This window comes from Mytilus galloprovincialis, chromosome 8, assembly GCF_965363235.1.
Source record: "Mytilus galloprovincialis chromosome 8, xbMytGall1.hap1.1, whole genome shotgun sequence".
NCBI lineage: Eukaryota > Metazoa > Mollusca > Bivalvia > Mytilida > Mytilidae > Mytilus > Mytilus galloprovincialis.
Genome location: NC_134845.1, coordinates 2,525,252 through 2,552,326, shown reverse-complemented (window position 1 = coordinate 2,552,326; position 27,075 = coordinate 2,525,252). Strand labels below are relative to the sequence as shown.

The 27,075-nt window shown below is 32.2% G+C and overlaps 1 protein-coding gene across 1 annotated transcript; it reads left to right on the top strand.

Annotated features, from left to right (window-relative positions):
- The first annotated feature begins 328 nt into the window (after positions 1-328).
- Positions 329-21,595, top strand: LOC143084864 (carboxy-terminal kinesin 2-like). The gene is made up of 7 exons (XM_076260920.1): positions 329-507; positions 7,867-8,169; positions 9,784-9,844; positions 13,400-13,440; positions 14,025-14,096; positions 16,499-16,549; positions 20,090-21,595. Exons 1-7 carry the CDS (start codon positions 456-458, stop codon positions 21,544-21,546), a joined length of 2,037 nt encoding a protein of 678 aa, XP_076117035.1. The 5' UTR covers positions 329-455; the 3' UTR covers positions 21,547-21,595.
- The last annotated feature ends 5,480 nt before the right edge of the window (positions 21,596-27,075 follow it).

Sequence of the window (27,075 nt, the reverse complement as noted above, 5' to 3'; positions counted from 1 at the left end):
TGCGCCTAATTTTTTAATTTGGTGCGTACGAAATTTTGAAATTTTTGTTTGTCATGGCGTGAACACAATGTTTAAATTTGGTTCGCACCAGATTGTACATCTCTGTTATCAGTATAGTAGTAGTTCAATGACATAGATCGTTAGATATTGAAAGAAAAATTAATAGAGTGTGTGTCTTCCTAAAATTATCAATCAAGTTATGTTAATTTCATTATCATTACTGAAATACGGTTTTGTATGTGTGGTTACGCAATGACAGGAGAGACCAATGCATATTCTAACTAATATGTATCTAATATGTATTATTTGTCTTTTTTTTGCAGGTTTTTCACTTAGTTTCTTCAACTCATTCTTACCATTTACAATGTCCAGATATATCTCAGAGACTCTTGAGGGCATCGGGATATTGCACTAGCAGACTACGATCGAAATACACATGTCTTTATGATACAAATATGTTATCGTATTTTGAACAGTGTAACCGAAATCCAGATTTTGTTACTCCAGGTAAAAATATTTAATAGTAAATGACCGGATACTCATATGTGTTGTGTGCTTCCATGTGATCACGGTAAGCTAATTGATGTATTGGGTCTTCTCGTAGCGGCCATGGTTTCATCGTATCATTTTCTCTATATCTGAATGTTTGAGACTAATCAAAAGGTTAATATTTAAAAAACTTGAATATATTTCTAGGATGGACCACTATAAAACATTAGAATAAACATATTATCCGAAATACATGGTATTTAGTAGAATTGTAGGCTTTGATATTTTAACTTACATGCCCTCTAGCCCACATCGCAGCGATTACATTTCGCGATTTGCAAGTTAAGCTGGTGTAATAAATACGAAAAAATCCAAAATTTACATATTGGGGTGATATTTCAGCTAGCGAACAATGATCGATTCACATCAATTTAAGGTGTAAGGTTAACAATATGATATTTGATATATGTTTATTGAATAAATGCACATTTATACCCCCAATGGGGTTGAAGGCATATTTGAAACCCATCTTAGTCCATTTAAACATATATTATGCAAAAAATCAAGCTTTTTCGATCAGTGTATGTTTACTTGTTTTGGTTAAAATATCTTTTTGATCGAGTAAGACCATTTTAAATGATATTTTATATTTTATCTTTTTATGTTGTAATGTACAACTATTCAGAAGAAAAGGAATTCGTATTGATTTTATGAAATTGAGCTACATCAGATGTATTTTTGTAAAAATAATACACTAGACATTAACAACAATATGTCATCGTAAATATCAACTCAGTTTAAAATAAAAAGGAAAAATCGACGATTTGAGGAATTTCAACTTTTCGGCCTATAGTGTTTCGGATTAAGTAAAATAGCGATTTGGACACATGTTATTTATGACGTGTTGTTTTCATTGGTTTTTATTGGATTGAAGGGAAATATTCAACGTATTCAAATCTAACATAACGTCGTCATTTGATTTTTTTCATATTTAAATAAAAAATTAAAGGAAATTATATAACATTGACATTCAAATTCAAATTCAAAGCATTTTGGTTTTTATTATTACTTTCTGTAGACATATATAATATGATACAAATGCTTTCTAATATGGAAAGCCAACGGGGTCTAAATTCTAAATGCGTAAATTGTCAGTTTGTAACTTGTATATTTGTAATGTCGAAATTGTTAATTCGTAAATTGTCAATTTGTAACTTGTTACTGTGTGATTTTAAAATTCTTTATCGGTAAATTGTCAATTTGTATTTTGATTTTTTGTAACTTGTCGATTTGGGAAATGTCGATGTGTGAAATGTCAAAGTGTTAAATGTTGTCGTTGTATTATGCTAACGATCACCATGACGACAGATGGCGCTCGGTTTCTTCTTCGCGTGTAAGTCATCTATAAGTAAGAGAGCACCTTCATATAGAGTATAAACCTAGTAATTTAAATCAATTATGTTAGTAATTGCCGCTAAAAGAAATCAAAACCAAAAAAATGCATTATAACAGGATCCAAGTTTTTTTTGGTTTACTGAAGACGACAGGCTGCGTTTCGTTCAAGCGGAAACTATATAAAAATACATCCCTACTAGTTCACGTTATCGATATCTCCTAATTGCGAGGTAAATGTAACGGCGGAATAAAACGACTGAATTATTCAGGTAAATACAATAAGGAGATGCGTTAATAAACCGTATGATTGCCAATGAGACAATTATCCACCAAAGTTCAACTTGATAACTCGATGTAAGCAAGTAAAGGCAACTTGAACAATGAGAATACCCAATACCATATAGTCGTCTGTAAAAGGCTTCATCATTACTTGAAAACCCTGGTAGGTACTAGTAATAAACGATATTTATTACCCCTTTTAAAAATACTATTATTATACTTCAGTGTGTTTTTTCTATATAAAAAGTAATGAAATAGTTGTGCTATTTCATTCCACAGAATCATTTGCCAGTCAATAGTTTCAAAGACTATTACACCGGTTAATAGTTTCATAATCATCTTTCCCGTACTTTTCATGCTTGTTTTTCATTGGACGATAATGATGTCATTGACTACTCTGCTTGGTTACGTATGCTTTGCAACGTCAAACTCCCGCTAATATTGTAAACGGTGGAATCTGTTTGTGTTGATTGTAATTTCACTTATAAGAAGCAATTATAAAAAAGAAAAAAAAATCTTCACTGGGAATTTTTTAAAGATCTAAAATAAAGTACCTTATTCTTAATATGGGTTCGCTCTCCTTATATAAAAAGTGAATTTGCGTTTGGTGTATTTTAGCTAGAATTTTTTTTAAGCACAGAAAGTTTAACATAAGTATTTTTTGTCTTGATCGAAATTAATGAAATATTTATTAATACAAAACGAATTATAAAAAAAAGTATAGTTTATCATGTGCATATAAAGTTATGTGACATTTTTGTTTTCTTTCAGATGATATATATATACACTTTTAGAAAATTATTTATTTGGTATATATATAAAATACTTAATGTCTGTGTTGTTCAGTATAATAAAACACCTAATGACTGGGTGTGCGGGCTTTATCTCGAGCAATAGTTGGTACCTCAGGGACAACAAACTTGCTATTACCCTCACACCCAGTCAATAGGTGTATACTATCGAACCTTTTTATTCTGACAGGAGGGGATAGGGCTGACAGATATAAGAAATTTATTAATATTCATATGATGAAGACATAATCTTTCAATCAGTTTAATTCAGGTCTGTAGCTGGCATGTCAGAAACTGCTAGTAGTCTGTTGTTATGTATTATTGTCATTTTATTTGTTTTCTTTTGTTTCATATTCTGACATCGGACTCGGACTTCTCTTAAACTGAGATTTACTGTGCGCTTTGTTGTGCGCTTGTTTTTCTACATTGGCCAGAGGTATAGGGGGAGGGTTAATATCTCAAAAAACATCTTTAACCCCGACGCAATTTTGCGCCTGTCCCAAGTCAGGAGCCTCTGGCCTTTGTAATTCTTTTATGATTTTAATTTTAGCTCCTTGTGTATAATTAGGAGTTTAGTATGACTGACGTCCATTATCATTGACGTAGTGTACAGATTTGTTTAGGGGCCAGCTGAAGGATGCCTCCGGGTGCGGGAGTTTCTCGCTACATCGATGACCGATTTGTCTTCGGCTGTTGTCTGCTTTATTGTCGGGTTGTTGTCGCTTTGAGACATTCCCCATTTCCATTCCATGTAATATATTAGAAAATTTCCATATAGTCTATTTTTTGCCTGATTAATTCAAATATGTAATAAAAAATATACCTTCATGTGCTACTTTTTGAGGTAAAAGTGGTCGAAATTTTGTATATTTGCTCAAAATTCGGATTTTTGGCTTTATTTTCTCTTTCGAAAAAAAACCATAAGGATAAACACAAATTGTTTTTTGTTAAATAATTTGTTATTTCTGTATTTTATAGGTGTCCTAAAAACTTTTTTTTTATTCAGAAATAACTCATATTTATCAAATGGTCATGAATCGAGAAAAAAATGTAATTTTGTTTATGTATATTTATCAACATTGAAAAAAAATGCACTATTTACAGTTTTATAAAATTTGGTTCATATAATCTCCCTGCAAAATAAAACAAAATGTTGTTTTAAAAAACTATGGGTCCATGCACTGGTTTTCAAATTAAGTCAGTTTGAATGATAAAAATCAGTCGAAAAATGCATCTTTTCCCGGTATGTCATAGTTCCACGTCGCAAAAATAACATTTTACGTTAGCAACGTCATTACCTCCCTTACTGTATCGTATGCCCTTAACGCCCAGTACTCTCGGTAAGAACCCCAACCGCTGCCACCCCTTCTTATAGGTCGGTAACCTCACCAAATCTAATATTTCGTCGATTGGATCGTTAATTAACAGAGTTGATTTACGATGTGAATCAATAAAGCTACAAAAAGATAAATGAACAGTTCATATGAAATTAAAAAGTACTAGTACTAATTTTATGAAAAATGAGGTAGAATATTGTGGTATTTTGCTCGTTGAGATCTCAAAACACTTTGTGTAGTTGGGATGGGCAATATCTCTTATTTCTTATCAGGAATCCTAGTGTTGAGTTGGACTTCTTTTCTTCGTTGGAAATATGAAAAGCAATTTTAGGTCCCTGTTTAGTTTTCTGGTTCCTTAAGACTTTATTACAAAACTAAAACACACCCGTGATATCCCGGGTCCAGGACTGAATTAAAGTATATATAACTACGTGTAAGTCTGATTTTATCCTGGATTTTCAGTATTGGTATTGTCATCTGATAAAGTCATGCTGATTATAAGATGCACAGTTTTCTCTGGTTTCAAAATCTTTCTGTTTGAACCCTTGAACTTATAATCTATTATTGGTAATATTAATTGTTTGGAAAACAAAAGGGCCAGGAATGGAGTTATTTCCAATCAACAAACAAATGGAAGTTTTTAACGACCTTGACTGGCTATACAGCCCTTGCACGGTCGGTACATCAACAGTATTGTCCACTATTAATTTAGTTATAAATAAAGTTTAATTCTTTGATTCGCTGTTTTACGTCATGCCGGCTAACAAATTGAAAAATGTACAAATACGCCTTATTCTTAGTCTAGATTTTTAGTATTCATATTGTCATCTTAAAAATTCATACTGATTAAAATACTACAATAAGAAACAATGTGACAATGATAGAATTTAGTAGTGTCAAAGCTGTGATTATGACCCGTGTATACAGCAAATCTCAAATACACCGTTTGGTGGTGCGCCTGTAAGATGCGGAATGTACAGATAAAGTAATAGGTAAGAGGTGATTATAATATTTGTATCGGTATCGGATTCGACACGGGAATTGTTAATTATTGACAATTTTAATTATGTTAAAAACATAAGGGTCTGGAGTATTGTTATTTTTAATCAACACCATTGTCCTATATTAACTATATATAAAGTTGAATTCTTTGATTTGTCATTTTTACCTCATGATGGCTGACAGATTCGACCTCGTTGTTTTAGTATTATAGATATTTCATATTCAATACAGTTTTGATATCTAGTATACATTAACAAAGTGACTTTTTTAAATTAATACTTCATTCATTTTTTTATGTAAAGCACAAATATGATATAAAACATTTTTTATCTTCATTACTCATGAGCCAAATAAATAAAGATTATTCGCCCATTTGCTTCATGTATTAATAAAGCATAAGACAATTACATTATTTTCTGGAATTTTAATATTGAGATTATAATGTAAAGGAATATCATACATTTAGTCAAAAATTTGCGACCCAGAACACTGATATTAGTATGAATTTTCCAGCTCAAAAAGCTTCCGTCTTATATTTCATGTATTTAGCCTAATTTTGACTCGGTCAAATATTAAGAAGAAATATCCTGCTGAGTTACAGTAATATATTTGCAAAGTTGATTAGGAAGCCCATTTCGGCGACACATCTGTATATATTTTAATACAGGAAGTGACACACCCTCCCATGTTTGGTGACGAGTACAGTAAATTATCATACATATTTATTCAAGGTAACCTTTATATAACACTGAGTACATTGCTGTCATGCCATATAAAACAAACAATTTATAAATAACACATAGCCGAGAAGATGATAGAGCAGATTGGTACTCAAGAAGAAAATGTCAACCGCGGCTAAGCCAAGGTCGACAATGTTTTTTCGAGGGGTGTCAAAAGAGGAACGAAAGATACCAAAGGGACAGTCAAACTCATAAATCTAAAACAAACTGACAACGCCATGGCTAAAAATGAAAAAGACAAACAGAAAAAAAATAGTACACATGACACAACAAAGAAAACTAAAGAATAAACAACACGAACCCCACCAAATACTAGGGGTGATCTCAGGTGTTCCGGAAGGGTAAGCAGATCCTGCTCCACATGTGGCACCCGTCGTGTTGCTTATGTGATTACAAATCCGGTAAATAGTCTAATTCGGTAGGTCACATTCATGAAAGGGAAGGGGATTGTAGTTACGACGTAAGGAACATATCCGATATCATTTGTGAAACAGTTATTCCATAACGGTCAACCAACTCGTGATTTACGAAGGGATGATTTCAACTACACCATTTGGAACTCTTGGTTTAATAGCTTCCTTGTGAGCAGTAACCCTCTATCAAGAAAATCATGGTAGGAAATGCAAGCACGGGAATATTGTATTAATTGGGAGATATATACCCCGTATGCAGGTGCTGCTGGAATGTTGCTACTTAGAAATGGAAAGTTCACAATTGGAAAGCTGAAATCATCTCTTTTGTCGTAAAGTTTTGTTTTCAACCGACCCTCATGTGTCAATCTGCTCTATCACTCTCTCAGCTATGTGTTATTCAATTTATTATACAGAATGTCCTATCATTGTTGTCTTTTACAGATGAATTATATTTTCTATGACATTACGGTTATTAGAAAAAATCAACAGAACCCTGAAGTGAAACAAGATGTTTTTTTTTATTTTTTTTATTTTGACAGTCAAATAATAAAATATTGGCCGAAACGTAGAACTTCAAAAATAGTCTTTAATAACTTGATGTAAATTTAATTCATTGTCTTTTAAATTATCTATTTGTGATTGGTCTGGACGAGAGGGTGACATTGATAAAAAATTGTCACCCGCTCAGTCTTGTGATAGAGTAAATTAACACCCTAGTATGAGCCGATCACCAAAATATGGCATTTTAACGTGAAGTATGATAATATATTTAATGTCTATTTGTTTTCTATCATATGTATGTGCTGTTTATAATTGATTTAAATTAGTTATTAATGTATTCAATATGGAGGTGCTCCTACTTACAGAAGACGAAACCGGGCGCCATCTGTCGTCATAATGATCGTTAGCATAATACAACGACAACATTTAACACTTTGACATTTCACACATCGACATTTCACAATTCGACAAGTTACAAAACATCAATATACCAATTGACAATTTACTGATAAAGAATTTGAAATCACACAGTAACAAGTTACAAATTGACATTTTACAAATTAACAATTTTGAAATAACAAATGTGCAAGTTACAAACTGACAATTTATGCATTAGGAATTTAAAAATTACACAGTTTCAAATTACGAATTGACAAGTTACGAATTAAGAATTTTGACCCCGTTGGCTTTCCATATTCTAATGTATCTTGGTTGTTTTTCACTCATTACCTTCATTCATTACTATCAAAGTAAGATTGTCATGTATTAATTTCCGGAAAAATTCACTGTTTCACCACATTAAAGTTGAAATTATCAGGCAGATCGATCGAACAAAGAAAAAAAAATCAACTATTCATTTCGAAGGGCAGGTAATCAGTGTCTTGGTTGTTATTTCTTGTACTACAATTTGTTGTTTTAGGTGAAAAGTATGTTATATCTGGCAATCTTCGCAATATAGATTGTTCGCCAAAACGTTATCAGCCTTTCCGGTTATGGTCAAATGTAAGTGGAGAGTGTTTGTATAAAAAGTCACTATGTGAAGGAGAAGGCCAAATCATCATCAATAATGGATCACTCATTGAAGAAAGAGCATGTCGATGCGATTACAGAAAAGGATATAAATTTATCAAACGACCAAAACAGAACTGTTCTTGTAACCCATCAGAGGAGGATTGTTCCTGTTACATCAGTGAATGTCCTGGTGGTTCAGTGTTATCACCTGGTAAATGATTAATTAATAAGTGTATTTTACAACTAGATAACTAATACCAATATAAAATATAGATAATAATTGCCAATAATTGCCAATAAAACAAATTTAACATTTATTAATATCTCCTTAGTCCTATTAGGGTCAAGTTACAGTAAATGGTCTATATATGTAGCATATGATTTGTTCAATTTAGAATACAGCTTCAGCTCGTTGACGGTGAATTCAAATTATTATGTTAAATTTATATTACTGGTTACATTCTTTAAAAAGGGTATATTTGTAAAAGTAGCACATGAATTTATTCCTACAATCATCAAATCTGCAATTTCAAACCGAAGATTTTTGGTAAAAAAATATGTTTTTGATAAAAAAAAAAAATTCTCTTCGTCAGAGTTGTTATCTCTTTGTCACATTCCCCATTTCCATTCTAAATTTAACTAATATAATCTCTACTTTTTTTTTAATTGGAATCGTAATGCTCTGTCTTTCGTTCTCGTTGTAGTGTTTTGTCGACTAGTAAGTGTTGTTGATGTTTTTCTTCATATTATTGTCAAATGTTTCTCCTTTAGAGTCTGAACTTCATTATATTTTCCTTAATTGTTTTCCAAATATAGATATTAATTGAACTGTACAGAATTACAGTTGTATAAATGACCATGGACAATTGGATTAAATGTCTCTATAAAATCGTTCCCTTTATTATGTGTCATCTTTCAAATAATCACTCTAATTTGTTTAAAAGATATTAAAAAAAGCTTAACAGTGTGGCGCATATGATTTTCTACACATGGCATACATATAATTATCTATTTGCATTTTAATGTAAACGACCCTCATGTCTCTGTCACTACATGTGCTAATTATATTGAATCTGGTTTATAATTAGGTAAAAGGGCTACACTTCTATAATTCAAACGTGTGTGTCCATTTCTTTGTAGCATCATTCGAGAACCGCCTGCATATGGAGTAAATATCTCTCAGATACGATATTCCCGGGGTTGTATTTTCTATCAAATTGAATGTTTCCTTGATAGATAGTTTCTGCTTATAAATGTACAATTTACCGAAAGTGTTCCAAGTGGTGAAGTTGAACACTTTGTAAATTTTAATGAGGCTATCACAAGTCGGTTAACCATTATGTAATATCAGTTTCACAAATGGTGGTGGATATATGTTCCTAATGTTGTTACTACATTTCTTTTCCCCGAATGTGACTTTCCTATTTATCATTATTAATGGTTGTGTAGCATGATCAACACAATGGGTGAAATTTGTGAAGCTGGGTCTGCTTTTCCTTCTGGAGCACCTGAGATCAAGCCAAGTTTTATTGGGGTTCGTGTCGTTCAGTCTAGTTTTCTATGCTGTGTGTACTGTTATTTGAATGTTGGTCTTTTTTGAGCCATGGCAATGTCAGGTTATTTTGATTTCACATGTCCCTTTGTTATCTTTCGCATTTCATTTAAATCGATCTATGGTAAATTCAGTAATTATAATACAAAAAGAACGAAATTGCAACATATGGAACCCTATACAAATTCTATTAAACAATTTTGGTGATTTTGAAAGTTGTGTTGATGTATATAAAAATTTTTTAACAATGACATTGACCTTATTATTTCTCAGATTATGAATGTGAGGAAAAACCGCAAACTGACTCGAAGTGTCCTCCAATAGAGATTGAAAGGTAAAGCACCTTTGATATTTGAATCAATGACTTAATATCTAAACTATATTTAAATGAAGGAATCAATTCTTCTAATATTTGTATTTCCTTGTTTGGTGGTTAATGCTACATATTAAACGTTGATGTACTAACAATGATAAAGGAAAATGATATGCAACATACTTTAAAAGATAAAGTACGTTGATAACACAATTAAATCTGATTAAATGATAAGACATATGATATAAGTCTTTAACAACAATTCATAGATCCATTTTTAAATACAATTGTCGGGGAATAAAGGACAGTACAACAAACTATTTTAAAATATAGGCGTGAACTCTTGGAGATTCGGTTAACGAAACTAACATACATAATCGGTTAATTAGTCGCATCTCTTTAAAACTAATATAATTTTAATATTCAGTAAACATCGTAGTATCATTAACAGGTAAATGCAACCAACGTAGGTTCAAATGCGATAACATATTAGAAAAAGAAAATGACAACGTTCTCATAACTATTGTGACCCGAGAAGTAGGTACTGAACGACTTTCTTTCCTTCTCGTAGAATTCTCTGACTTCCCCTTAAGGGCATACGATACAGTTTTGATCCCGTATTTACAGTTTGATGAAAATTTCCATGTAGGCTATTTCTTGCCTGATTAAATCAAATATGTAATAAAAAATATACCTTCATGTGCTACTTTTTGAGTTAAATGAGGTCGAAATTATGAATATTTGCCCAAGATTCGGATTTGTGGCCGTATTTTTCCTTTCGAAAGAAAGTCATAACTTTTTTGTTTTAAAAGATAAACACAAATTGTTTTTTGTTAGATAATTTGTCTATTCTGTATTTTATACGTATCCTAAAAAATTATGAATTTTTTATTCAGAAATAACTCATATGGATCAAATGGAAATGAGTTGAGGAAAAAACGTAATTTTTTGCTGTGTAATTATCAAAATTAAAAAAATTGCACTATTTACAGTTTTATAAAATTTGGTCCAAATAATCACACTGCAAAATGAAACAAAATGTCGTTTTAAAAAATAGGGGTCCATGCACTCGTTTTCAAATTAAATCAGTTTGAATAATAAAAATCAGTCGAAAAATGCATCTGTCATAGTTTGACGTCGCGAAAATAACATTTTACGTTAGCAATGTCATTACCTCCCCTGTAACTGTTTCGTATGCCCTTAAACAACCATATGATAAAAATACTTATATGAGAATAACGCTATTTAATATTGTAACTGAGAAACGTAAACACAATCTTTTAAATTGTATGTTTCGTGTTTCGCTATAATATAACAAACTGAAGAAAATAAAACGAAGTCTCATGTAAATTCAAATAGGAGAAAGTCCATGACATCCTACACATGTATGACTGTTGATTATAGTAACATATATCCCATTAAGCTACACATAAAGACACTATAAAACCCTAATGCGTTTGAATTTAAACCAACCCGAAACTACGGCCTTCAATCCGAAAGCAAGTTGTTGTATTACCGTACCACATTAAGATTCTACTGAACAAAACACAAATGGAAAAATGTACGGTAAAAATAAGTACACAATGTCAGTACTTAGAATATACACATTACAATGCAGCATTATTTGTGCTCTTTTTGGGTGATTTTTTAAAAATTGCACTGAAGCGAAATTTTTTGCGGAGAAGGACGGGAAGCTTTCTATGAGCAGTGGAAAAGAGTATTACAATTTGATGAACAGATTTCTGATTACAGTCGAGTTTGAGAAGCAAAAATAGATCAGATGTTTTTAAAAAGATGAGTGTATTCTACAATAAGAAATTACAAAATTTCGAACAGCGGTAAACCACTGTTGTCTTTATTGGACAGTGTCAGTTCAAATCTCTTTCGCTACCATGGATTTTTCGTAAATTACCGCGTGAGTTAGGCATGTTACTAGATTTGTTATAACATGATCAATACGACGGGTGCCACATGTGGAGCAGTATCTGCTTACCCTTCCGGATCACCTGAGATCAACCCACGTTTTGGGTGGGGTTCGTGTTTCTTATTCTTTCGTTTTCTATGTTTTGTCATGTGTACTATTGTTTGTCTGTTTGTCTTTTCATTTTTAGCCATGGCGTTGTCATTTTATTTGCGATTGATGACTTTGACTGTCCCACTGGTATATTACGTCCCTCTTTTAAGGAGTAATTATTCTGTAGCGATTTCAGTTTTGGTAATTTAATTAGTAGTTGGATGTTGTTATAAATGGTATATAAATATTTTCTTTATAAATCAAATTCCAATAGGGTAGCGCCCGCTATATTTTTTTTCTTCTTAAAACGGTATCAAATTAAGATAAGTGCATCTTCTGAGATAAAAGGAATATTTTGATTAACAACAATTGTTGAGAATCTGCTCTTTTGTCGGGTTGATATATCTTTGACATATTCCTCATTTTCATTCTCAATTTTTTCAAAGTATTAACTAGTGTATAATAACAGATATCATTGTGATATTTATTAGAGACTTTGTGTCGTGTTTTGATATCTCTGTGCTATTGGAACATTGTTTTGTGAAACTAATGCTACCACATAAAACACTATAAAGTCATACTTCGACTTCATCAACATAATACACAAAAAAAAAAAACAATCGAACAATCTTTTCAAAAATTCTCCCCGTAAGATTCAAATATTTGTGTTATTATTATAAAACTTATAATATAGACAAGAACCGATAACCGATAATCGATAATGACACCACAGTCGAATTTAGACGATTGGATACGGAATTAACCGATCTGAGATTTCAATAAACGGAAAAGGACATCATATTAAACATGCTAACATACCAAAATAGCAATTTCTAGCGAGAAGGGTCATAGGCCAGATTCTTCGTGTTCTGTGTTAAAAAAAATCAGTTTACACTGTTTACAAACTGTCTAGTTTTGCTAAATTCTGCGTACATTATAGCAGCAGCAGTAGTATACCCTGTGCAATAGCCATAAATCAATTGCAGAAAACTAATTTAGGTCATACACCAAAACCGAATGAAACACATAAAATAAAAGAACAACAGAAACACTGAAATACTTCAAAAACAAACGCCAACATACATAGGAAGAAACTATTTCATAACAGCTGCCATATTCCTGACTTATTACAGAATATTTGAAGAAATAAATGGTGGATTGAACATGGCGTATGACTAGCCAAACGTCCCGCTTACATAGCAATGTAAAAAAAACTACAAAAATGCCATAATAAATTGAGAGGAATATTTTAATACACTTCAAATAAAGGCAAGAACTCTTTTGACAGAAAATACATAAATACATAATATAATATTAAATTATCATTTGTAAACCACAGAATAACATCGGACACCTCCAAGTGATTTATGATATTTCACCAGGTCATCAAAAATAAAACCATGAACTGCGCGTCACATGGATGTATCAACACCACAAAATGTGACATATGTTTTATGCACACACGTTATTACGTCCAAAATTATTCAATTCTCTACTTAATATCTAAATGTCGTTAGTGATTATTTAATTTCTTATTTTGATTTGCTGTTTTTTTTGTTTAGTGGCGGCAGTTGGCAGAGGCAAACTATAAAAAGGTATACGGGTAAGTAAAGGTAGCAATGTTTGAAAGAATAAAAATAGACATTAACCATTTTTGATTATCATTCGAAACCATCTTTTGCAAGTTGTATATTTTTTTAACTGTTTTCACATTTTCAAACCGATCATTTTATATTAAAAACAAGAATGTGTCCTCAGTACACGAATGCCCCACTCGCACTATCATTTTCCATGTTCAGTGGACCGTGAAATTGGGGTAAAAGTAGAAAGATCATATCATAGGGAACATGTGTACAAAGTTTGAAGTCGATTGGACTTCAACTTCACCAAAAACTACCTTGACCAAAAACTTTAACCTGGAGCGGGACAGACGGACGGACGGACGGACGGACGGACGAACGGACGGACGGACGGACGGACGGACGAACGGACGGTACGACGCACGGACGAACGGACGAACGGACGCACAGACCAGAAAACATAATGCCCCTCTACTATCGTAGGTGGGGCATAAAAATATTAGATTGCAGAAACACAAGTTCTTTTAGTTTTTTTTCTCTCGTATAATAGGTTTATTACTGTGCATACTTGTTCCGTTTAACATAACATCTTTTTCATATCTTTCAGACAAACAAGAACAATCGAGAATCATTTTGATTGCAGTTAGCACCACGTGTGTTCTTGTTCTAGTATATACAGGTATTGCACTACTTTATCAAAAATGATACACTGCTTCATTTTTTGTTCAGGAAAAGTTATGAATATATTTATGAAACAGCAAAAAGAGAAATATGTTGTTTATATAAAATTAATATTGACAGTTTTGCAAAATATAAAAAATTATACTTTACGATTCGGTGTCGTTTGCTTTCTAAATGATTACTAATAAATCCTTCATTGATTAATTAGAAATAATATGTTTTTTTATCAAACAAAGAATTATTTTAGTAATTTTAAACAAAGCGAACAAGTTAGTAAAATTTTTCTGAAAATCTTACAATTCTATGAACAAAAATCCAACATAAACATAAACAGTACAAAAATCAAATGGCTGTCAATAATGTCCATTAAAATGAAGAAATGATCGCAATCTTGTTCAACAAAAACAAAAGTTTACTCATATTTATCCCTCAAATATGCACATTTTTTACAAAATTAGTTATCAAAAGGCATTTATAACGACTGATTGTAATTGACGTTGCATTATTTCAAATAGGAGAAGAAACATTTTTATTTTAAGTAACACGTACAGAAATTTAGCATCTTTTCATAGATTCAGCATCTAATTATTAAAAACAAGTACTGAAATCTTATGGCGGTTTATAAATGCATTCTTATTCCACAAAAACAAAAGTTTAAGTATTCATATAGATGTGATATGTATCAAAATAATATATTAATATTCAAAACACTGCTTTAAACGTGTCTATCATAATCTTTTTACGCAATTTACGCAATATTGAATACCCGTAACATTCTGTTGATCTAATTCATTCATTGTAAAAAATGATTAGAAAAGTATAGAAGAGGCGCTTTTATGAACGGTGATTTATTTTAACAGGCATTTTCAATTATATATGCAAATAGTACATATAAACGGACCGAATAACGATAGTTATCTAAATGAATTTATTTTTTAAATTTGAAATAAATTCAAATATGTGATTTGCAACCATTTGTCGACTCGCATCAAAGATTGGATACATCTTCAATGAAATTAAACATATTAAAAAGAAATTAATAAAAAAGAAATAAAATGATGCAGTATGACTACCAATGAGAACATTTGTTTGGTTTTGTATATAGATTAGACCGTTGGTTTAACACTAGTTATTTTTGGGGTTCTTCAAAGCTTGCTGCTATGTGTGAACCAAGGATGCGTGTTGAAGGTCCTACCTTGACCTATAATGGTTTATTTTTATATATTGTTACTTTGAAGGAGAGTTGTCTCATATTGGCACTCATACCACATTTATATATATATATATATATATACAACTCGTCTAAACATCAACCCAACAATGTTAGATCTGTAAATTTGCTTTCTGTTCCCTCGCGGGATTCGAACCCATGCTACTGAGATATCGTGACACCAAATCGCCTGCACTGCATCCGTCCCGCTAGACCACCTGGGCTTCACAAAAATAAAGCTTTCGGTGGCCGTGTGTTACCTTTCCTCGTCAGCTTTAATCTAGCGGCGTACTACAGTACATGATATATAAGGCATGGAGATGTTATTGTGACAGATCAGCTCAATTATCTATAGTTAAGGATCCTACAAATTAATGCAAGATACAGTCACAGAAAATAATTACATTTATAAGTACGTCTGAGTCAGTGACAACTCTACAACAGATTTATCCATCGGATCGCCATCAATGATGGTGATACATGGCTGTGTACATAATGTATATACAACTAGTCTAAACATCAACCCAACAATGTTAGATCTGTAAATTTGCTTTCGCAAATTTTTGGTTCTTCCCTCACCGGGATTCGAACCCATGCTACTGTGATAGATATATATATATTGATGTGAAAAAGTGAAAAAAAAAAATTATAGCACACCGTACAGGCTTTAACAATGAGCAATATCAATACCGCATAGTAAAAAATGTAAAACATTTCAAACGCGAAAAGTGGTTGAGCTTATATATGAACAAAACATTAACGAAAAACAAATGTAATCAACAACAACAAAATATAAGCACACGGAGATTGCAGGCGATTTGTGACATAAACATACTGTAAGTTGTGTCACATCGTCCAAACAAGACACATTAGTAATAGCGAATGAAAAGTTTTCACTTTGATTGTAAATGTTTGCTTTTAATTTCCTGTGTAAAAGGGGCATACGGTGACATATAGTAATTCTGTGTCACGTATCGCTTCGTAAAATTTGTTCTTACTGTCAATAACCTCACATCTTTTTGATATATATCTTAATCTAATCCATCGTTTGATATGTAAGAGCTTTTGATTTTGCCATTTAGCCAGGAACTTTCCAATTTGAACTTCTTCCGAGAAACGCTTGTAGATAATTACTGTTGTACCATATCTCCTAATTTGTTGTATTTATATTTCTTTGACGTCTTTTTCAGTGATTGTGTCTGTCTTATGGGAGAAAATACCGAAAATTAATTGCAAGCAAGGTAAGAGTTATCAATTATATTTCTGCTTGTAAAGTTGGTACGGCCCTTGAAATAATATCAATTAGCGAGTTCCAAAAGAACAGAAAAATAGCATTAGAAATATTAAATTCTTAAATGTATACACAGATACACCTAACTAAATTTTCAAATGACCTTTAAGTCTGAAAAAAGATATCTGTATCTCGAGAAGGTGCATCGTAATATGCTCTGGATGTGCTATTTTACAAGAAAGTGAATTGTATATTGTTTAGCCAAGATTTAACCATATTTTATAACTCAATACAGGAGAAAAATTGAGGGAAAGCATTCCATTACCACCTATATTAATTGAATTACGTATCTTGACCCATGCCTGAGTGAAAACATTTTAAAACGCTAATAAGTGATATATAGATCGGGGTTTTTTCATACATTTCTATTTGAAAGGCATGATTCTTGTAAAGTCTTTAAATACCTAGCTTTAGCTTTTTCTATAAACTTCACACAAGTTTGACAAACATCATGCAATAGATGTAGGTGTATGAGTGCTTTGTCTGTGAACATATGAATGTACATATTTTGTCTTTGATTGATGGTTGTCTCAGTGGCACCCACGCCACGTCTTCTTATATCTATCGGTTTAGTTTTTGATATCAGATATCTATTTATAGAATCGGTAATTAAAAAAAAGAGGATATCTATATATGCTTCTGATTATGCGTATTTTCTCACTCTTCTTAGCACGTATTTTCTGTTATCGTAAAACCGGCAGACATTGAAGAACATGGTACACATGTACATACGTTAAAGAGGTAGCACTAGAGTTAATTTCCACTTGCCCTAATTTAAAAATTCTTTCAATCTTTACTTTGTATCATTAAACACTCAAGTTCAACTATAATTTACTTATGGGAAACCCTTATGTAACCTTAAACTGTCCAATGTTAAAAAGAACACAGATCTCTCATTTGTATAAACTTCAAGATTTACCTGTATGTTTTAAAACCGTTTTTTTTCTAAAGTGAATATTTTCGAAGGCTTAAATATTTCGCAGTGGTGTCTTGCCATGGCTTTGTGTGGACTTGTTTGTTTGGTTTTTGGCCATGAATGTTTGTCCCTAATATTTTATTAACTGTGCATTTGCATTCTGATATCGCAGATCAAATTTATTTGTTCATAATGTATTAGTTTACGTTTTTTGATTGAGTGAAGCCTTCCAATTGATATTTTACCGTGTGTTTTTCTATGTTATGATATTGATTTAGAAAAAGGGAGAAGGTTTGGATCCATTAAAAGGTTTTATCCTGCAATTGGGTGCTCTACTATACAGATACAACCCTACAGATATCGCTATGCTGTATCTGTATACTATACAGATATCGCTTTAAAGCTTCGCCCACTGCCGGACTGATTATTGTATGAAAAATCATAAAAATCATCAGTGACGCTCTGGTCAGCTTAGAGAAATAGCAAAATTAGACCCAAAAGATCAAAAAATGTGTGCCAACTAAGAAAAGAGAGGCATAAGATACCAGACTTACATTTATATATACCATTCGAAAATGAACTGACAGCACAATTATAACAAGCTGAAAAGACTATATTTCACTTCCTAAATTTTATGATAGTATTGTACTTAAAGCGAGGAAATCACAATGTGATCCGTGTAAATTCTTCGAACCTTTAAACAACTTATAAGTAAGAGTTATCGTACCAATATTGTAATTAGATCTCTGAATATAGTTTATATAGGCATTTATATCGATTTTATAATTAGCAAATTAAAACATAACTAAATGGTATCTTCTTTTGAGGCGGGTTGTATGGAGACACGGACAGGTTAATTTTTATCGCTACTCACTATATTTATCTTACTACCTGTCGATTCCTTTATTTTTGGCATTGCACAAGGCAGAGTTCTAGGACTGTTCATGACGTAGAATACTTAATCCCAGGGATGTGTTTTAGTTGATTTTAGTCACTGATGTATATTATTAATTGTTTTTGGCTTTTAACTAGTTGTCAGCAACTGCGAGTACTCTAAAATCATATTTTCTTTTTTTCATTCGACCTGTTGATACTGTTTATAATGCTTTTTTGTTATTTTATATCAATATGAATCTTGTCTATATACCATCTTTGATTATTTGGAATATCTTTTAATTTTCACTTCTTCTTACTACATTTGTTTGAACATGGCTTTGTTTGGACGTGTTTGTTTGCTTTTTTGCCTTGAATGTTTGTCCCTAATATTTTATTAACTATGCATTTGCATTCAGATATCACAGATCAAATTTATTCGTTCATAGTGTATTAATTTACGTTTTTTGAGTTAAGCCTGCCAATTGATATTTTATCGTGTGTTTTTCTATATTGTGATGGTATGCTATTGTTTCAGAAAAATGGAGAAGGTTTGTTACCATTTAAACGTTTGATCCCGCTGCAAATGTTTGCATCTGTCCTAAGTCAGGAATCTGATGTACAGTAGTTGTCGTTTGTTTATAAAATTTATACGTGATTCTCGTTTCTCGTTTTTTTATATAGATAAGACAGTTGATTTTTCTGTTTGAATGGTTTTATACTAGTATTTTAGGGCCCTTTATAGCTTGTTGTTCGACGTGATCGAAGGCTCCGTATTGAAGGACGTACATTGACCTATAATGGTTTAACTTTTGTAATTGTTATTTGGATGGAGAGTTGTCTCATTGGCACTCATACCACATCTTCCTATATTTATAAACAAAAGTACAAAAAACAAAATGCAAAAAACTAAAGACTAAGCAACAAAAATCCCATACAAAAATGGATGTGATTTCATCAGCTACGGAACTGTTAATTGCGCATATCGTTCCGCTAATGAAATTGTTATTATGGTTTAGGTAGATTACAAATCTTTCAGAGGATTAGTCTCAGAACAGTTCATCAAATATTTAAAGTCATCAAAACCATGTAAAGTATTAATAAACATTGTCTTTTTGTTGTCAGGATGTACAAGTACCCGGTCATGTTCACTTGTATTTTTGTCCATCTGATGGGTTCAGCCTTTTTAAATGAATTTTATAGTTCGTGCTTATGTTTTACTGTTATACCACTGTCCCCGGTTAGGGGAGGGTTGGGATCCCGCTAACATGTTTAACACCGCCACATTATTTGTGTAAGTGCCTGTCCCAGGTGAGGAGCCTGTAATGCAGTGGTTGTTTGTTTTTGTGTTACATATTTGTTTTTCGTTTATTTTTTTATACAAAAAAAGGCCGTTAGTTTTCTCGTTTAAATCGTTTTACATAGTCATATCTGGGCCTTATATAGCTGACTATGCGGTATGGGTTTTGTTCATTGATGAAGGCCGTACTGTGACCTATAGTTGTTAATGTTTGTGTGATTTTGGTCTCTTGTGGACAGTTGTCTCATTGACAATTATTCCTGATCTTCTGTTTTATATTGAATATATTTAAAGTTGAAGAAAATGTCAACAGCTTCTCATACAGTTCCATAATAATAAAATTGATAGCCAGTATTCCAATATATAGTTTATAAAATAAATAAAAACTCTTGAATTTACAGGTATATATCGTGACGTGGAAAATCTTGAAAGAGTATCATCACCAATGTTTGGAGATAGAAATTCAACACGAACAACAGAATCTTCAACAAAGGTAGTTCAACCAACCACAGAAGAAACTGCTCAACTATGTTTAAACGATACAGCATTAGAAAATACTAAATTACAATATAAAGATATTGTGAAATCGAAAGATGCTAAGATTGCAGAACTTCAACGATTATTGGAACAAAGAGATAAAGAGATAGAAATCAAAGACACAGAAATTAAAAGTAAAAATGTAGAGATTACAAAAAGAGAGAAAAAGGTGAAAGAAAGAGATATAGAGATACAAAAAAAAGAAAATGAGATAAAGATAAGCAAATATGATATCAGAACTTTTGAAACAGAGAGAAGAAAATTGCACAATCAGATTCAGGAATTGAAGGGCAACATCAGAGTATTTTGTAGGGTCCGACCTTTACTTGATCATGAAAAACGAGGAAATATTTGCAAATTGGATCATATATCTTTTCCTGGTCCCAACAAGATAGATGTTGTCAAAACTAAAAATGCTAAAGAAAACACATCAAAGTTCAGTTTTGACAAAGTATTCAAGTATAACGCAACACAGGACCAAGTATTTGAAGAAATTTCAGAGTTAGTTCAGAGTGCATTGGATGGTTATAACGTCTGTATATTTGCTTATGGCCAGACAGGTTCTGGAAAGACCTATACAATGGAAGGCACATCAGTGTATGATAATACCGATGATGTAGATAGGGGAATGATCCCCAGATCCGTTCTACAAATTTTTGATACAATTAGAAAGTTAACAATTGAAGGCTGGACATATTCAGTAGACGCTTCGTGCTTAGAAATATACGGGAAAGAAATCAATGACTTACTATGTGATAAAAAGGGCGGTCCAAAACCAGAAATCCAAGACGTCAAAAATGAAGTATCTGTTACTAACATTGTAACTACACGAGTCACTACAGAGAAAGAGGTATATCATTTGTTACAAAAAGCATCTGAAAAAAGAAAAGTGGCAGAAACGAAAAGCAATTTGAGGTCATCCAGAAGTCACAGTGTATTTACACTTAAATTAACGGGAGAAAATTCTATAACAAAAGAAAACGCTAAAAGTACCTTAAACCTGGTTGATTTGGCTGGTAGTGAAAGACAAAAAACATCTGGAACAGAAGGACAACAACTTCAGGAGGCCATAGCTATAAACCTATCATTATCTTCACTAGGTAAATTCATCAGGGCTATTAGGGACAAGGAAACAGTTATACCTTATAGGGAGTCTAAGTTGACTCAATTATTACATAGATCTATAGGAGGAAATAGTAAAACTCTTATGTTTGTCAACGTTTCTCCTAAAATAGATTGTGTTGAGGAAACCATAAACTCTCTTAAGTTTGCCACAGATGCGAACCAGTGTAAAAAAGGAATTGCACAACAGAACAAATAGTATTTAGAAATTTAATAAATTTCCATGTGAGGATGATGCCAATGTTTAACATACGTATCTGCATTATTTTATTTGTTTAACTACATTATATATTTATTCACCGAATATGCTCATTACAATGGTTAACCAAGAAACCTGCTTTTTATGATGTATCCTGTTATGTTCAACCGATTGCCCGGTTAGAAATCAGCTATTGGTATATATGTACATATTATGATAATATGTATAAATTTCTGGAACAACATTTTAATTTATTGTGTTTCATTCTATCAATTGTCTAAACCTTTTTTAGTGACATCAGTAATGGATTAAATGTCATTGTTCTGTTTGCGTTATATCTTTAAATGTATTCTGAAATAAGAATTTGATAAACAATTTGTCAATTTTCGATAAGCTACATAATATGCATGATATAAACCCTTAATAATGTTAAAAAATAGATCAGACCAAAATATTTGTTGTCAAAAAGTTTATATCCAAAGACTCACTAAATTAACAATATTCTAAAATTAAAATTAGATTTTATCATTAAATAATAATTACTTTCCCAACATTTTTCAAAAAATCGACAAAAATTATAAAAAAAGTGGTAGAAATTTTCTTCTTCGTTACTTACATTACATAGACTGTCATTCTTATGTTTCCATTTAATCAATAAGTGTTTTGTTAGGAATATGAATTGTAAAAGTTTCCATCTGCATATTATTATCTGTATACATTTTCTTCTAAATAATGAAAGATGAAAACATATAGTTGGTTAATACTAAGGTTCTCATTAATTTGAAAAATACGCTTCTATTTGCTAGCACCAATTGATGGTTCAGTGTTATCTATACAACATTTGAATACTTATCTATAAAATTCAGGGATATGTTTGAAATATTCTCGAATTCTTTTCTTTCCAAATTGCATCTTTAAAATTAACCAATTATTACCAATCACCCTGATATATTTTAATGCGTAAACTTTCAGTTTTAAACATCATCACTTCTGAGTTAACTTACCCAAGAGGTTTTTAAAGACAAAACATAACTTTAAAATTGAGAATGGAAATGGGGAATGTGTCAAAGAGACAACAACCCGACCAAATAAAAAAACAACAGCAGAAGGTCACCAACAGGTCTTCAATGTAGCGAGAAATTCCCGCACCCGGAGGCGTCCTTCAGCTGGCCCCTAAACAAATATATACTAGTTCAGTGATAATGAACGCCATACTAATTTCCAAATTGTACACAAGAAACTAAAATTTAAATAATACAAGACTATCAAAGGCCAGAGGCTCCTGACTTGGGACAGGCGCAAAAATGCGGCGGGGTTAAACATGTTTGTGAGATCTCAACCCTCCCCCTATACCTCTAACCAATGTAGAAAAGTAAAAGCATAACAATACGCACGTTAAAATTCAGTTCAAGAGAAGTCCGAGTCTGATGTCAGAAGATGTAACCAAAGAAAATAAACAAAATGACAATAATACATAAATAACAACAGACTACTAGCAGTTAACTAACATGCCAGCTCCAGACTTCAATTAAACTGACTGAAAGATTATGATTTCATCATATGAACATCAGGCACAACTCTTCCCGTTAGGGGTTTAGTATCATATCATCATAACATATATGAGAAGAACATAACCCGTGTCATGCCAACAACTGTTTTGAGAATAAATGTGTTTAGTTCCGACGCAAAGACATTATCAGTGACTCAATATTAACGCCAAAATATGCAATCTTTAATGACTTGACAACAGTATCGTAATTATATCCCTTCTTAATAAGTCTATTCAAAGGTTTTGTAAGTTTATGAGGTGAATACTGACACCTTTGTGCTTTAAAAAGAATATTTCCATAAAAAATTGGATGTGAAATACCTAAACGTATAAGAAGTCTGCATGTTGAGCTATATTTACGAATGATGTCCTTTTACCGATGATAAAATTTAGTAAATGTTTTGACTAGTTTGTGATATCGAAAACCCTGGTGTAATAATTTTTCAGTAATACATAAATTTCTCTCTTTAAAATCTAAAACATTGTTACATACACGAGCGAATCGTACAAGTTGAGATATATAAACACCGTAAGATGGTGACAAGGGAACGTCACCATCTAAAAACGGATAATTAACGATAGGAAATGAAAAATCATCCCTTTTATCATAAATTTTAGTATTCAGCTTGTATGTCTATCATTTGTAACCCCCTTCTTCGTATGACTGTATTATGGTATATATTTTAAGCTTATCTGGTTTACTATCCCAGATGTATTTATCACATTTACTTTCTACATCTTTTCTTAATTTTCTCCGGAACTGTACATGCATTTGTCAAAAATGTAAAAAGTGGTAAAACTAATGTTTTTTTATAAAAAGAATATTCCCAATCAAAGTTAAATTACATTACCCCCATATTAATTGAAATAATTTATCCATTTTCTCAATTTTATTCTCCCAATTTATATTTTAAGATTGTTCTCTGTTATGACCAAAACATATTCCTTATGCTTTGACTGGTTTGTTTGTCTTATCAATCCCGGCTGCTTTATTATTTTTCAGTTTACCTATCCATATACCCTCCTTTTTATTTTCATTCAAGGTTAACCAAGAAAGTGATCCAAAAATTTCTATTTCATTCATACTTGAAGCAGCTTTGATTTTCGTTTTATTACTGAGAAATTAAATCGTATCATCAGCTAATTGTGTAATGTTAATGCTATGATTTTTGTTATCTAGTTTAACTACGAACCCTTTGATATATGTTTGACGAAACGTCAACAAGCAGTGGCATCGACCCAGTGGTGTAAATAGTTGTCAAAGATACCAGGATTGTAATTTAGTACGCTAGACGCGCGTTTCGTCTACACAAATTTCATCAGTGGCACTCATATCAATTTTTTATAAAGCTGAACAAGTACAAGTTGAGGAGCAATAAGGATTCAAAATTCCCAAAAGTTGTGCCAAGTACGGCTAAGGTAATCTATGGTTGGGTAAAAAACTTTTTGTAAAAAGGAAATTTAAAAGAATGACCACATAATTGATATGCATGTCAACACCGATATATTGACTAATGAGCTGGTAATACCCTCGGGGACGAAACATTCACCAGCAGTGGCATCAACCCAGTTAACGTGTAAATAGTTATCAAAGGTACCAGGATTTTAGTTTAGTACGCCAGACGCGCGATTCGTCTACATAAGACTCATCAGTGACGCACATATCAATATATATATAAAGCCCAACAAGTACAAAGTTGAAGAGCAATGTGGATTCAAAATTGCCAAATACTGCTTAGGTAATCTACGCCTGGGGTAAAAAAAATCTTTAGTTTTTCGAAAAAATTTTCGAAAGTTTTGTAAACAGGAAATTTTTAAAAATGACTACATTATTGATATTCATGTCAACACCGAAATGTTGACTAATGGGCTGGTGATACCATAGGGAAAGAAACGTCCACCAGCAGTACTAGTGACATCGACCTAGTGATGTAGGAACCTGGTTTTGTAGCATGTCAAACCTCCCACTTTTATGGCAAGGTTAAATATAACATTAAAATGATCACATTACATGACAGGAATACAATTCAAATACATTGGGGAACAAATAGGACAGAGAAAAACATGAATAATAGGTAGCAAAATACCCCAAGTTTAAATTTTAATACTCCAGACGTGTGTTTCGTCCACACAAGACCAACCAGCGACGCCAAGATGAAAAATGTTTAAACATGTTTTAGAATCTAGTTCTTATGTAAAATCAGTTCGAAAGAGGCAGCGTAGATAAAGGCAACAGTAGTGTACTGCTGTTTAAAACTCGTAAATCTTTGGACAAAAAACAAAATTGGGGTAACAAACTAAAACAGAGAAAACCGCATTAAATATAAGAGGAGAACAACGACACAACATTGAAATGTAGCACACACAGAAACGGACTAAGCATTAGACAAAATACGATGGGAATAACAAATATAACATCAAAACCAAATACACGAAACCACACAACGGAAACACAACATAAAAATATTACACACACAGAAAGGAACTGTGATATAACAATGGCCATTTTCCTGACTTGGTACAGGACATTTTCAAAGATAAAAATGGTGGGTTGAACCTGATTTTGTGGCATGCCAAACCTCGCACTTTAGACGTGTTTTTGTCTAATTTTAGAAGTGGCTGTTTACCACTGGCAGTTAAAACGGGTAGATACACCAAACCAAAAATTCCTTTAAATGAGCGAACTTGTATATATTGTACAGATAATTGTGTTGGGGATAAAAACCATTTTTTAGGGTGCGATTTTTATGCTGATTTAAGATATGGTTTCATGAAGAAAGCTGGTGATATTTGTGATACGTTTCACGATCTTGATTTACAGGATAAATATATTTTTTTTAATGTCAAATGAATAACAACTTCTATACCCGTATGTCATGTGTCATGCTGAACACAAGTTACAATACGCTGATATATCTTACATATGACCGGATTTATTTACACCTTCAAATTTCAAAGGTATTCATCCGTTTTCATTATTACTTATACAATATAAATTATGAACTCTAGATTTTTTTCTTTTAGGTAGGATTGTCTATCATATTTAGTAGGGTGCCCAGTATCGACAAACACGTCTAGTTAACGAGTTTAAGTTAACGGATAACACACGGCTATACTTATATGCAAACAATATGGAACATATTCACAGTCCTGTTAAACTATGCCCATTAAGCCATAAACCAAGTAGGAATGAAATACAATGGGATAAGTGTGTTATACGTCAGGGCTCTTTTACTGAGTTGCTTATCAATATGCGATGAATTAGCACAAACAAAAGCTTTATCGAGGCTCTGGGAGCACGGAACGATAATATTTATTCTAGTATATTACATGATGCTTCAGACCTAGACCATCTTAGTACTGATGATTACAAAATGTTGTACCACCAAAATTGCTATAAATATTACGATAGCAGACACAACTCCAGTTATTTTAAAGCTGCATGCGCAAGACTGCACACACAGATTTAAAAAGGTTGAGGAATTTAAAAAGCTAGTGGGGAAATTATTAGGAATATTTGAAGAAAATAAATTAAACGGTCATTTTCACGTCAAACTTCTATCACATGAAGAAAGGTAATACATCGTTCCAGGTTGGTATCAGTATTATGTGAAATAATACTTCGACTTGTAATAATTTGTGTTATCGTTTACGAATTATAAACTCTGATTTGTTGCTACAAGGGGTTGAGAGGGAATGGCATATGAATTATATATCAAAATCATGGAGATGTGTGTACAGCAAATATAGATACAGAGGCCTTCTTTTGAAATGAGACAGTATACAGTAGTTCTTGTTCAACCGAGATCAGTTATTACTGTCAATCCCAAATATAATAACTGATGGTTTTTATTAACATTGTGTCAAACAAATTCACAGAATCAATCTGGTAACAATTCGTCATGTGCGACATTTATCGGCAACTTTGAAACGGGCTTTTCAAGATGCATATTTATCTGAAATAAAGAAGGTCAATCTAG

Excerpts from the sequence above, each read along its gene's own strand:
- LOC143084864 (XM_076260920.1), top strand. The coding sequence starts at position 456 with ATGTTATCGTATTTTGAACAGTGTAACCGAAATCCAGATTTTGTTACT. Across the intron at positions 9,845-13,399 it reads CCTCCAATAGAGATTGAAAG|TGGCGGCAGTTGGCAGAGGC; the intron begins GTAAAGCACCTT and ends TTTTTTGTTTAG. Across the intron at positions 16,550-20,089 it reads GAAAATTAATTGCAAGCAAG|GTATATATCGTGACGTGGAA; the intron begins GTAAGAGTTATC and ends TTGAATTTACAG.